This window comes from Penicillium expansum, assembly GCF_000769745.1.
Source record: "Penicillium expansum strain MD-8 chromosome Unknown contig126, whole genome shotgun sequence".
NCBI classification, from domain to species: Eukaryota; Fungi; Ascomycota; class Eurotiomycetes; order Eurotiales; family Aspergillaceae; genus Penicillium; species Penicillium expansum.
The window spans coordinates 203,858-217,357 of record NW_015971383.1 but is presented as its reverse complement, the minus strand read 5'-3'; the positions used below and the strand labels follow the sequence as shown (position 1 = coordinate 217,357).

General features: G+C 49.0%; 7 protein-coding genes across 7 annotated transcripts; 4 read left to right on the top strand and 3 right to left on the bottom strand.

Annotated features, from left to right (window-relative positions):
• Positions 1 to 149: 149 nt before the first annotated feature.
• PEX2_038650 (uncharacterized protein) lies at positions 150 to 2,281 on the bottom strand (the record flags this gene model as incomplete). Its single annotated transcript, XM_016741140.1, has 4 exons — positions 150 to 697; positions 755 to 1,256; positions 1,392 to 1,838; positions 2,018 to 2,281. The coding sequence occupies 4 exons, from the start codon at positions 2,279 to 2,281 to the stop codon at positions 150 to 152; spliced, it is 1,761 nt and encodes a 586-aa protein (XP_016596845.1).
• Positions 2,282 to 3,690: 1,409 nt separating this feature from the next.
• On the top strand, positions 3,691 to 4,935 carry PEX2_038640 (zinc finger protein; the record flags this gene model as incomplete). Its single annotated transcript, XM_016741139.1, has 1 exon — positions 3,691 to 4,935. One exon carries the CDS (start codon positions 3,691 to 3,693, stop codon positions 4,933 to 4,935), a length of 1,245 nt encoding a protein of 414 aa, XP_016596844.1.
• Positions 4,936 to 6,075: 1,140 nt separating this feature from the next.
• On the top strand, positions 6,076 to 6,381 carry PEX2_038630 (uncharacterized protein; the record flags this gene model as incomplete). Its single annotated transcript, XM_016741138.1, has 1 exon — positions 6,076 to 6,381. One exon carries the CDS (start codon positions 6,076 to 6,078, stop codon positions 6,379 to 6,381), a length of 306 nt encoding a protein of 101 aa, XP_016596843.1.
• Positions 6,382 to 6,759: 378 nt separating this feature from the next.
• On the top strand, positions 6,760 to 7,305 carry PEX2_038620 (Calycin; the record flags this gene model as incomplete). Its single annotated transcript, XM_016741137.1, has 1 exon — positions 6,760 to 7,305. The coding sequence occupies one exon, from the start codon at positions 6,760 to 6,762 to the stop codon at positions 7,303 to 7,305; it is 546 nt and encodes a 181-aa protein (XP_016596842.1).
• A 588-nt stretch (positions 7,306 to 7,893) lies between these two features.
• PEX2_038610 (class I SAM-dependent methyltransferase) lies at positions 7,894 to 9,486 on the bottom strand (the record flags this gene model as incomplete). Its single annotated transcript, XM_016741136.1, has 3 exons — positions 7,894 to 8,103; positions 8,160 to 9,130; positions 9,183 to 9,486. The coding sequence occupies 3 exons, from the start codon at positions 9,484 to 9,486 to the stop codon at positions 7,894 to 7,896; spliced, it is 1,485 nt and encodes a 494-aa protein (XP_016596841.1).
• Positions 9,487 to 9,812: 326 nt separating this feature from the next.
• PEX2_038600 (putative cysteine synthase) lies at positions 9,813 to 11,377 on the top strand (the record flags this gene model as incomplete). The annotated part of the gene is made up of 5 exons (XM_016741135.1): positions 9,813 to 10,070; positions 10,147 to 10,206; positions 10,271 to 10,389; positions 10,455 to 11,131; positions 11,199 to 11,377. 5 exons carry the CDS (start codon positions 9,813 to 9,815, stop codon positions 11,375 to 11,377), a joined length of 1,293 nt encoding a protein of 430 aa, XP_016596840.1.
• A 118-nt stretch (positions 11,378 to 11,495) lies between these two features.
• Positions 11,496 to 13,454, bottom strand: PEX2_038590 (Myb-like DNA-binding domain protein; the record flags this gene model as incomplete). Its single annotated transcript, XM_016741134.1, has 1 exon — positions 11,496 to 13,454. The coding sequence occupies one exon, from the start codon at positions 13,452 to 13,454 to the stop codon at positions 11,496 to 11,498; it is 1,959 nt and encodes a 652-aa protein (XP_016596839.1).
• Positions 13,455 to 13,500: the final 46 nt, after the last annotated feature.

Sequence of the window (13,500 nt, the reverse complement as noted above, 5' to 3'; positions counted from 1 at the left end):
GAGAGTTCAATAATCAATATGGCATAACGCAAAGAAAATCCATGGATATATCGATCCTTGAGTGAGGATTCATCATTGTAATTGACAACACTTGGCCACGATGATTGAGACATGGAACAGGAGTATATGACAACTAGATTCCTCCGAGCTCAGAAGCTAGGAACACCCTCAAACATAAAATATACAAGGCGACTAGTGTGGGTGCCGGGAGTGAAGAAGGCGATGGTATTGGCCCGTTGGTCTTGATCTGGATCATAGAGTGCTGCAGAGAGGTTTGGGGGGATTGCCATGACTTTTTTGTTATCGTGAACGATCCAGTCGCCCTCAAGATCGAGAGTATAGAATGGTACTTCCCTCCATGAGTCATTGGGGCAGAACTGCAAGGCAATGGCCAACGTGGCATGACATTCGAATACCCACTCAGTCTCTCCCATAGCTATGTTGTGGATTGAGACTTTTCTATTATCCCATCCAATTGCTATTCTGGTGTCTTCGGCTGAAAATTTCATGAAATATGCGTTCGAAAAGTAATCCGTCTCAATGATCCTAACGGTCTTGTTTGATATATCCCGTAGCTCCACGCTACTGCTCATACCTCCTATTGCCACCATGGCATGATGATGGGATAAAACTGCGAGATTTAGAGTCTCGCTGCCTTCATATTCAAATTCACAGTCCTTGTTGTCGACACACCAAACTGTTACATGGCAATGGTCGCTATGGCGACTGGCTAACTGACTGGAGACTCGCGTACCATCGGAGGAGAACTTTATTTGCGGGCGGGGACTCTTCGCATCATACGGAAGAACGCTGGTCCAATGTAGATCCCACCGATTATTTTCCTTTGAAAATCGCCAAAGTTCAATAATATTGCTGGAGTTCAAAATGGCAATTTTCATACCATCTGCGGAGATAGCGAGCTCCAAACAGTTATCCAAGGCCGTTTGGAGGTAGTCTGTTGTTCCGAGGTCGAGGTCTTTTCCATCATTTGGATCATCCACACCCCACAGTCCCAGGTGACCTGGTCCTTCTTTTCCGCTTCCTTTGGGTAATATTATGACTGAGGTACCTGTGTCAGATGGCGTAACCGCATGCAGCCAACTCTGTTGATCCGGGAGACCCCTTTCGGCCATGAGATCCCAAATTTGAGGAGCTTCTCCCCCGCTCGGGTATATAGTCATCATAGTTCTGTCGGAATTGAGTAACATGGGGCTCTTTGGAATCATGAGAAGGGATGAAGTTGGGACAACTGGCCGCTGAAGGTCCCAAAGTGGCATTCTAAGTCCTATGTCGCCCGGGGAAGGCCGATGATGCGTTGAATTTTCGGGATATCCTTGGCTATCGTCAGCCAAGAGAGCATTCCAAGATTAGCTGGGTTGATGGATTCTTACCAGGATATTCGCGTTTACCTCCACTAGCTTATCCATAATTTCTTTCACGCTTTCTGCAAGGGATGACAATTGGCGATCAACGCCCGCGATAGCACCGCTATCCAGGGTTTGCAAAGTTGTGCTGGCGCCAGCTGCAGTAGTCTGAATATCCGAGAATCTATCCCCTGATGGAATACCAACAGACTTGACCATTCTATACATCTGGTTGTGTGAATAATGTTCAATCAGGTCGGCTTGATACTCAAGGATTTGAGTGTACAGGTTGATGGTTTGGGCTCTCAGCTGGGCGTGAAGTTCTTTGATACGATCTGATGCTGTGAACATCTTTTCCGGATGTTCAGACAGGTCATAAATGACCTCGATGGCCTGGAACCGCACAAGGAGCAATGCAATGGCATCCAAATTACTGATTGCCTCATTGGTCTGCGACAACGCCGTAGACACGACCTAGTCATGCAGTATTAGCAAAAACACGAGGTTGATTACCACTCTCGGGGGCTTACTGGTAGGAGAGCAGCAACACCCCCTCAAGTGAGGCTGGCACTAGGCTCAGCGGCCACAGCCGCTGTTATGATCGCCTTATAGCTGAGAACTGTCTCAACCACCTTCGTCACTCCCTCTCTCACATTGAGTACTCTGTCATTGCCAATCTTTATTTTCAACCGAGAGTTTTGGATAGTCTCCAGTTTTGCCTTGGCAGCCTGTTGGAGGTCCTCATCCCCATCAATGATGAAAATCTCAAGTCGAAGCGATCGCTTTGGATCTAGTTTTCCACGAGCCTCGGTCCAAAGTCCCTTTCCAATGGAATCGTCCTTCAACCCCTTTGCCCTGGCGGCTCGTTCTTCGTCAGTAAGAACGCTTTTTGGGAGATTCTCTTCCCTGGTCATCATTTGAGGCACGTTAGAGGATGCATCGATTGACTGATTTCGCAAGGGAATCGGTTCTGCGCATTGTGGCATAACTTCGGGATTTGCACATTGTGACGTTGAGTGGGTGGGGGTGGATGATTGAGGTAATGGCTGTGGAGAGGATACTGGTCAGCATGGTCGCAGTCATAGAATACAGGCGTCTATACGTTTTGGTCTTTTTTTTTCATGACCAGCAACATAGATGATGCATTCCGTCGGTGTTTGGAAGAATTAGGAACAAATTCCTGATTCTGCTCGTACTAAACTCTGGTGGAATAGCAGAACAGGATTTCCTGGCTAATGAGAGGTATTTTACCAGGCTGAAGCTGGCTTGCTTTAGGGCAATAAGTTGCAGTGTATATTTATAGAAACTTTCGACCCAATTCCACAAGTCACATGGCAAGCATTCAGCCGCATCAGTTCACCTTCAGCGGCTAATAAACACTTTTTATTCGACCAAGATAAAAGTCTGATACTTGACTCTTTGTTCCAGTTGTTCTTTCCTTTATTCTCTACCCTTTTTCTGGCTCATTTGATATTAGAATAATAGAACGGTTAGTCATTCGCTGATATCCGTGGTGGAGTTTCTGTAATTTTTAGATGCCATGTGTTATCGAACTCGGGACCAGCCATCCCTGTAGGGATCAGATTTATGAGATGATGAATACGGAGTAACTCACGTGGCATGGCATATCTTTCATTTGCAATTCAAGTTTGAGCTACTCCAGCTTCTTCGGGACTTGGGCCAAAAAATTGGATATAGAGTCACGAGGGTAATTTCCGTGGGCTTCGTATTCAGCGCTTACTAAGTAGAGTCGATAGTATAAACGAGAGAGCGCATAAAAGGAGGTAGATATCAGGGGGTGCTAGGTTTCTTATATAAGTTCAAGGAATCGAGTTGATCGACCAGAACTTTGAAGAGGATAGCAAGTCACCGCAGCGACGTGGGGATACGCTATATCTAGATACAGACTCCTAGGAATACTAATAGGTAGTACAATTACTATTAGAGCAGGTGAATGCTGGAACGTAGGACGAGAATAGACTACATAGACTATTGATGCGAGAACAGTGGGGTCGTGAACAGTATCACTAAAAGAACTACAGACTACTAAAAAGACTATTAGAAAGACCAATATGACAACGCCGCAAAGGCACACTATTTTCCCTGTGCTTGAATTCTCAATAATCAAAATACCCCATGCTATAGCTCTTCATTTTCCGTACGACTTATTGGTCTACTTTATATATTGCTTCACAGAAAGAGAGGGGTTATCTAGTAAAGGTAGTGTTGATGTATAGAGTGGCGAGCCAGGCGGTAATCGACTGCCGGTCCGGGGTATTCGTCGCTGATTCGTCACTTTCGCATTTCGACTCCACACTTCTCCGATATGGATCAAGGCAATCAAACAAGTATTGACCTTGCGAACAGGTTATCTGCCTTGTTTGATGCTGCACGAAATGAAGAGCTTACCTCGGAGTTGGGACTTCTTCCCACCCAGCCACGTGAAGTCCTCAGCCGGGTTTTATCGACTTCCGTTACTTCTACACCTTCCTCATCCGCATTACTCAACACCTCACAGCAGACAGCATCTGTTGGCTTTCGCAGCATTGGATTTGGCCAATGTGGAATGGTCTTCGAATGGCCCGGGCATACTTATGCAATCAAAATCGCCCGCCCATCATTCGAAGATGCTCTTTGGGCAGATTTTCAAGCCCACCTCGCGGTGTACCAGGCGTTTACAAACCATCAGTCCAAGTCCGTCGAAGTACGTATTCCCCTAATTTTCTCATACGTCTCGAAAACCAACGATGAATGGTGGGATTCCCATGTGGACCTTTTCCATGGATCACACCTCTCTTTTCCTCTACCTGCGATGGCCTTGATCACCGAACGGATACTTCCACTGCCCAAGCTGGCTCGACAAGCCCTCATCGATGCGTACTGTCCCGCGTCGTCGCAACTCGGTGTCAAGTCTCACCACACTAACCGCGATTGTCTTGCCCGTATTTACCTCGGCCGTCGGCGTGGTGCGAACGACCCACCACCACGCAACTTCACATTGAGAAACTTCAACTTATGTCTTGATCAGATGATCGAGCTGAATCTACCAATCCTGCATTATGCCAGAGCTATTGGACAGGCTTTAGCAATCATGCATTGGTCAGCGAACGTTGATGGCTACGATGTTGAATTCGTGCTAGGCAGCGAAGGAGAGACAACATACTCCCAAGATATTTGTCGTTCTTTAGGACTCAGCACAGAAAAGGTCAAGAATATGCCACCTCACACGGACCTGGATACCATGATACGTGCCAAATTCCAACGCCGAACTACCCGTATCTGGGTTCTTGATTTTAATTTGTGCAGCATATGGGAAGAACGAATGGGACTTGAGAGATCAGATGACTTGATAGCTCATCTTGTGGGGGCATTTTTCGAAAACGATCCATATTACCCTCGCCCATCAATAGACCTTAAACCTGAAAAGGCTCTCTGGTCTGCATTCAGCGAATCATACCGTGATACAGCAGCGAGTCTACTGTCATCCCCAGGAAAGGACCCGCAACTCGCGTCACTTCCACAGAAGTTCCTTGATGCTTGTGTGTTACGACAAACGGAATATTCACATTAGGGAAATTGGATGTTCGGGCTTATAGCGTTGAAGGGGTTCGGTGTATCATTATTTCGCTTCGTATGAGCTCGTTCAATGATTCAAACTTGTTATAGCTAAATGAATCGAGCTGCGTATCTAGACCGATCACAATTAATGCTCAATAGAAATAGTCGGCCGATTATGCCTTGTAATGTCTTTTTAGGTTCTCCTTTGAGCTAGTCTTTTCAAATCTCTTTTCAGATATATATAAAGGTGGTAAAGAAAAGGATACATTATCCAAGAGACTTTTCTATGGATAATCAGGGACTCACATTCCTTCCATTGAAATATCCTGATACTTATATATCGCGAGAATCGGGAATCCCGCGTAGAGAGATTGGTGTCCGAATATGAGTATCACTTCCGCGTTAGGGGTATATTGTAGACATTATGAGCTCTGCTGAGATCCGAGTTGCAATTCATTGAGTTTGTTTACCAGATTCCTTCATATTGGGTTCATCCTTCAATTTGTTCTTCTGTCTTATATAGAGAATGAGAGCCTCCTCCCCGTTTCACTTAACCTCCATCATGTGACGGGGTTATTCCTTCCTCGTTAGGACTGTCCACGAACACAAAACCCCCTCTCCTTCTCTGCTCTCTTTTGTTTCTTCCTCATCCAGCGCAGTCACGATGGCGCCCACGTGAGTGAACTTCAACCGGAATCTCATCCAAGGCCATTTGCTAATGAAGTGAATCTTCAGACCTTCGAAAAAGCGTGGTAGAGTTGACGCAATTGAATACGAAGACTGCTTCTCCAGGTACAGGCCGCCCCCATTCTGTGAGGACTGTGGGGCCAGATCACACCAAGGAACGTGTCGCACCCGCTGTCATCGATGTGACAAGAGACATCTTGGGGCATGTACAGCCTTCTGCAGAAAATGCACAGAGATTGGTCACTCGTGGCGCCACTGTCGGCTGTTCATTCCCCACCACATATGGATTAAACAAAATTGTGGCTTAAACACCACAATTGACAATGTGAACATCACTATGCCTGTCATCAATCCTGCACCGGTACTCACATCAACATCCCTCAATGCCGCCATTCTATCTCAGCTAGATGTAGCCCTTAATGGACTTCATCGCAAGGCGGGCGTGCCCATGCATTCACGAGTGACGATGAACAACGTCAATATATCTACTAACATCCTCTCTACTGAGAGAGCGGCCCCTCTTGCTCCGGACACTTCATTGCTGGATAGAGTCAAACCAGCTCCCACAGGACCACGCTCCAACATTCCCAATAATAGGCCATATCCTACCAAGCCTACCATTACACAGTCAGCCTTCGCTCGCTCGCCATTTACAAAGCCTGTGTTTGGTCAAACTGCGTTCTCGCAGCCGACCCTTAAGCAAAATACCTCCGCCGGCATGGCTCCAACCTGGCCCCGTCACAGCCAACCCTTTGCTACTTCGAAATGTTGAGCTACCTACTTGTGCCAAGGAAGAATGAATGGAACGGAACCACAATATGGGGGCTTATAGGAATGAGATATATGTCTACTGTTTTATATTACCACCGTCCTGTTGTGCGCTTGAATGATTCAATGTTTGATTTACTTTCCTAGCATGAGCTAAATGACCGCATCAACTTCTTCAACTTTAGAATTATCTCATAGTCTGCTCAGTTATCCTAGTTACTTCAATTCGATTACAACCTCTATATTTCTGTTTTATAGGTCACCAGTTAGGGTTATGTAGATTGACGATGATACGCCTTCGGGTAGCGATCGGCGCTCGTCCGCTATCAAATGCCTTCACCCCCTCGACATCCTCACAAGCCCAACCCACGCTCAAACAAACATGTCTTCTATCTCTATCAGACTCCCAAAAATCTATTCCAGCGATGGAGCCAATTCCGCCCCACCAAACGACTTCATAATCGGGACATGGCATGTAACCCACTCCAGCCTCCCCCTGTGGAAAGGCAAGCGCAACGTCAACATCACCTACAAGCTCCTGCCCGCAGATTCTGCCGGGGTGCAAAAAATCGACGACTTGGTACAATACCAAGCCGTCAACTCTGAGAAAATAAAATCCGTCCATGGGGTGGATACTCCAACGCCAGGCAACCCCGGCGCCTGGGATTGGCGCGGCAAAGGCTGGCTGATGATCGCGAGCTCGCACTGGGAGTGTCTCGGATTCGGTCATACCGATGATGAAAATCAGTGGATTGTCACATACTTTGATAAGACACTCTTTACCCCTGCTGGTGTTGATATATACTCGAGGAATAAAGAGGGGCTTCCGCAGACTATCGTCGATCAGATACTTGATGCTCTCAAGGGACTTGGGGTTGATGATATTGCCAACCTCGCTAACAGCGTCTTTCGGGTTCCTCAGAACTAGAGGCAAAGCTAAATAATATGTTGTTTATGTGTTGTTAGAGCCTGTTAGAAAGCAGAGCGCTCAGGTTGTGGAGACAATACCCAGGGTGTGATGGTGACAGAACTTGGGGGACTTGGACATCTCCAACTTCAAGTTGTAGATAGCCAAAATGGTCAAATTTGTGTCTCTGGAGCCTGGATTCGAGTTCGTCAACTTCAGGGAAGCCGCTGGACATCATTGTCTCTCGATTCCGAAGCGTCTCACGGTTTCTCCCAGCAGGCAGACAAACACCTGAATATGGTGACAATGGCCATCACTCCTATCAGTGGCCTTTTGCTACGAACCCCCAACACTCCCATCGACAGAGATTAGGTTTTGCATCTCGATCTTGTCTACAGGCCCGCTGCTACTCCACGACTTCCCCATATACAGGACTCAGACTTTCGCTGAGGCATTTGAGTTGGGACTTCCGTTTTTTGTAAAATCGAATTGTGATCCATGAAAACGTGCTGTTAATGCAGCAAACTACGTTCACACACAAATACGGCAGCACATGTTATAAGCAAAGCCACAAGGCATGGTTGAATGATATTGACATCGAGATTCTATCTACACAGTCATCAACATGCTAGCATTCTTATACCAGCTCAGCAGCGGATTCTCCCCATTCCGCGTCTCCGTGTCCTCAATATAAGCCCAGCGGTGCACGAACTCCTCATGGCTCGTAACCTGCGTCAGCTTCCCGGTAACAGCACGATACATATCCTCGACAACATTGAAGTCTGTCGGGAAGAAAATATCGAAGTAGCCTTGGTGGACCTGTCAAGTAAAATTAGCCACGTTCAAATTTCACATCGTAGAAAATAACCACATACAAAAGGAGTCGACACCGGCACTGTCTGTCGCTGATACCGAGTCTGCACGACCGGCGCGTTGACACCGGGCACAGCATCCGGCAAGGAACTGAAGTCACTGGAGACGAGACGGTGTGCTGGGAAATACTGGTTCAGGACATCAAAGAACTGCATCAGTCGTGTGGGGATGTACTCCGGCAGGGAGTATTCCTTCTGGAAGGGCGCGGCGGAGCGGAGACCGCGGAGGAGTGGTGGGCCCAAGGGACTCGGGAAAGGACGGCGAGCAGCGGCTTGACGCACGCGCAGGAAGCGAGCTGCGACTGGGTCGAGCTGGTTGTTGTAATACTCGTGGAACTCGCCGTCGGAATCGATCAGCACACCACCCTGCTGCGGTGTTTCGGTGCCTTGCTTGTAGCGGATAGTGTCGTGGGAGAAGTTATCGAAAACCTCCAGGGCGAGGAAGAAACACGGAGAATGAACGTATGTGTCCCAGTCGAAGATGGACCGGTTTACAATCTCGACCTTGTCCCGGTGTCCCTTGGCACTGAGCCTGTCGGTCAAGTTCTTGTACTGTAGATCTGCCAGCGCGGGCGAGATCTCAATGATCTTGAACTTGGTGCGCTGATACACCTCGTGATCGGTGTCGCGGATGAAATCAAGAATGTTTAACATCATTGTGCCGTTTCCTGCGCCCATTTCGTAAATGATCAAGTCGTGGTACGGGTATAGGGTCAGCTTGTAGTTTGACACCAAATACCGCGCAATCGTCTCGCCATAGTACGGTCGGAAAAGCTCCGTCGGTGTGTGCCACAGCTGGCGTGCGATGTCTGGGTTCGTCGCATCGAGCTTGTCTTCAAACTCCGTGTAGCGTTGACCGAGGAGTTTGTGGAACGCGGGCCCGTCTTCGATGTTGTTGAAGTCGAATGGCTCTCCGGGGCTGAAAATGGTCGCATGTTTCGAAAAATATCCGTAATGGGGGTTGTAGAGGCTGTCTAAAAGCGCAATGTCAGAACTGGTCATGCTTCATTTAGCCGCCGAGCTTACCGTCGATGAACTCGCGCGTCAGCATCTTGACCTGCCGCGGCCGTTCCCGGCGGTTGCGTAGCTCCTTCGCTGTCACTGTCGGATATGTCCTGTACTCTTCATCGATGTTCTTGGGGTAATCCCCTCGTTTTGTCCAGAGCTGGATATCATCGTGCGGCTTGCGCTTGACGTTGACAGGTGTGCGCCGCGTGAGGAATGATCGGGATTGTGGTCGAGCAAGTACGGAGGGTGACCGCCTTAATGATCGACATGCTGGATGGCGGAAGAGCTGTCGGAACAACTGGGTGAGGACTGGCGAGTCCATTGTGATTGCAGAGCTAAGCTCAAGGTTGCTCCGGGAAGAGAACGGGTGTTTCTGGATAGCCTTTCTGGCCTCAGGCAGGGTACCACGTGCCTCAGGCAAAAGTCATCACTTCCAATTTCTCGACACTTTGGTGACTACAAGGTTGTTGAAGCCGAGCACGATTTGAATACAGATCGGACTGTTTGAATTGGTTTTCAATATTCCATTTCATCGATTGAGCACAGGCTGATTCACATCTTGCACCAAAAAAGTCCGATGGTCCGAGCTTCATATCTCCTGTCTATGCGCATAACCTCAGTCTTCAAGACATAAAACGGCATTGCAAGATGCCAGATCATTCGACGGCGTATATAGGCACGGCCTTCGTCGCTGGAGTCTGCCTGGCACTCGCATATCAAGAACTGTCACGTTCCAAACATGAGGATAATGTGACAGAACAAATCCCTCCAACAAAAGGCCTCATCGCCCGAGCTGGCCCACCCACCATTGTGGAAGGCATTGAAGGCTGCATTGGAAACACCCCTCTCTTCCGGATCAAGTCACTATCTGATGAAACGGGATGTGAGATTCTAGGCAAGGCAGAGGTATGTAGCGTTGGTACTTCGTGTACCAACCACCTCAATAATGAATGAGCTAACAATGCGCTAACAATGCCCGCAGTTTTTGAATGGCGCTGGCCAGAGTTCAAAAGACCGAGTCGCACTAAGCATGATTGAGATAGTACGCTAAATTACACAACACCAAAAAAATTCCCTGCAACGCCAGCACCACTGACTCAAACCAGGCAGAAGAACAAGGTATCCTGACACCCCATTCAGGCGATACAATCTATGAAGGAACGTCGGGATCAACCGGCATTTCACTAGCAACGCTAGCCCGAGCAAAGGGCTACCTAGCACACATGTACGGATACGCCACCCTCCATTTCCCATCCAATAGCCACAACCACTAATGCACATGCAACTCAGCTGCCTGCCCTCCGACCAGGCAATTGAAAAGTCCAACCTCCTTCTCAAACTCGGGGCAATCGTTGACCGAGTCCCGCCAGCACCAATAGTGGAGAAGGACAACTTTGTCAATCGCGCACGAGCATTAGCAAAGACGCACACGGCCTCATCGGGAATTCCCCCTACGTCCACGGATGAGCAATCCGATCTCCCCGCGGCAAACGACCGCATGACCCGTGGCCGTGGCTTTTTCGCCGACCAATTCGAGAACGAGGCCAACTGGCGCGCCCACTATGAAGGCACTGGCCCAGAGCTGTACGCCCAGTGTGGGGGCCGGATTGATGCGTTTGTAGCGGGCGCTGGCACTGGTGGGACCATTTCTGGTGTTGCTAGGTTCTTGAAGCCATTGCTGCCTAGGCTCACTGTTGTGCTGGCGGATCCGCAGGGAAGTGGACTTTTTAATCGAGTGGTCTACGGTGTTATGTTTGATGTGAAAGAGAGGGAGGGGACAAGGCGGCGGAGGCAGGTTGATACTATCGTTGAGGGCATTGGAATCAACCGTGTCACCGCGAACTTTGAGGCTGGGAAGGAGTTGGTTGATGATGCGGTGCGTGTTACTGATGCCCAGGCTTTGGCTATGGCTCGGTGGCTTGTTGAGAAGGATGGGATCTTTATTGGGAGCAGCAGTGCAGTGAACTGTGGGTCTATCACCTTTCTGCTTACGGAGTAGTGTATCTGATGTGTTTTACTAATTGTGGATTCTAGGTATCGCCGCTGTCAAGACAGCAAGGAAGCTTGGCCCTGGTCATCGGATTGTCACGGTACTTTCGGACTCTGGCTCACGGCATCTGTCTCGATTCTGGGCCAAGGCAGGAGATGTTGGTGGGGCTGTTGATACGAAGCTTGAGGATGTTATGAATGCACGGGATGAAGACTTTCAATAGATATATTAATTGAATGTGGTATGGTATTCATCGTTATGAATATGTATGTGGATAGATTTCTCGATCACCGATCACTGGCCTCTTTTTAGTATAATTCGGTTGCACCCAATTGCCATGTTTAGGAGTTTATAAAAATGCCCAAGAAGCTGTTGGGAGCAGACGTATTACTCTCGGTTGTCTTGGTCACTTCTTGGATGCCGGGCTGCTCAAGCTCTTCCGGGGCGGTATCTGCAGACGCAGCATCGCTATCTCCTGCCTTATATTTGACTTCCTCCACGCCTGCGTCAGATTCTGGCTCATCCTTTATCTCGTCGTCCTGTGTTTCTTCTTGCTGCTGCTGCTCTTCCGGCTCCGCCTGTTCCTCCACGCTCCTGATAATTCCAGATGTAAAGCCCTCGCCAACAAAAGTACGTAGCAGCTCAAACTCGACTTCATGTCGTGATCGACCCCTAAACCGACTTTGTATCTGACCCCAAGTAAGATCCGATTGGGTGCTAAGTCGGGACAGAGCTTCCAGCTCAGGTTGTGACCATGCAGCAGAAAGTGGAGGCGGATTGACCAGGCGGCAGGTCCAGTGATTGTAAAACCAGTGCCAAACTGTCTGGTAGTCACGACTTGGCAGCATGTGCATCACGTCACTAGCCTTCTTTTCTTGTTTGTACATCATGCACACGATTAACTTTGCTTCATCGGGTGTCATGGGCTGCCTTTTGCTTGGTGTGTTTTCCATGAGCAGCAGGGATGGGGCCTGGGTGCTGGCAGTGGCCGTGGCGTTGGGGGTTGAATCGCCTCCCATCATAGAATCAAATGGTACTTTATTTTTGTTTTCTGTCTCGGGTGCTTGGCTTTCTTGGTCATTTGGTCCGTAGACTCCTTGGAGTTGTTCTTCAGGCCAACCGGCTTCTCGGTGGCTCGGTTCGCAGGCCCCATCTTCGACAGGTGCCTCAGGCACTTCATCTATCTGGTTGCTGGATTCACGGCTCCCTTCTTCGATGTCCGCATTTGCCACTTCATCCTCATGGTCACTTGGTTCACAGGCCCCTTCTGGGCCATCGCCTTGATCGTCAACTTCAATGACAACAGCTGGCCGCTTCGAAGGAGTAGATGGGCCATCGTTCTCTTTTGTCGGAATGTGTCTCTTCCCACGGATAATTTTCATTTTGGATGGTGTCGGTGATGGCTCATAGTCCTGCAACGGGTCATCCGACTCATTCCCATCCGGTACTTCCGCGAAAGACCAGTCGTGCGTCACAGGGCTAGAATGATATTTGCGCTTTGCAGCTGGTCGGCGCTTACTCGGTGTAGCCTTGGGTTTCGTTTCTGTACGTGGTCTCCGGGGTTTGCGAAGAGCCCAGACGGAGCCGCTCCCTGGGGGAGATGTAGACCTAGCAGGTGGAGTGAATCCCACGTTTGATTTGCGGGTCTCAGTGGTTGGCGTTGAAAAGGATGGAGGTAAGTCTGGGACTGCCCAGATTGGATCTTGCGGTTTGGAGACCGGGATAGTGTTGGTGGGATGTGAGACATGTTCCTTCTTGGTTGTAGAACTGAGCCCTGCGGTCCCAGATGCTTTAAATTTAAACACGAAATCCAAAGAGGTGTCCATGTCTGTCTGTAGCTGTTTGGATGGCGACTCTTCACGCGGAGCATGTGAAGAATGAGCACCGGGAGAGGATGCCATAGAAAAGAATTCATCCTCGTCTCCCTTCGGGTTGTTGTCATCGTCTGCATCAAAGTCTTCCGGCTCATCCAGCTCAGCCTGGGAGAGCCACGATCGCGGCTGGCCACCAGCATCGTGCTCGCCCCGCATGCCTAATAGATGCCCATTGTCTACCACTATATCCCCGGTCTGTAGATCAATCTCATCGCCAACGTCGGTGAAGTCCTGGCTATATTTCGCGAAAATGCCTTCGAAGAGAGACTTCAGTCGCGAGTCATTCTGCGCACGCGCGGCTGGAAGATCGAATTCTGCGGGGATCTCTTCATCATCCTCGGGTGTATATGATAAACAAGGTCTCTTCGCCGGTCGTTCGATATTGTCCTGCATGGAGTGCTCCATGCTGCCGTCCAGGTCGGACATGGTTGCGGGTAAGAATTGTTAGGCGCGTGCCTCAGAAGTGATCGAA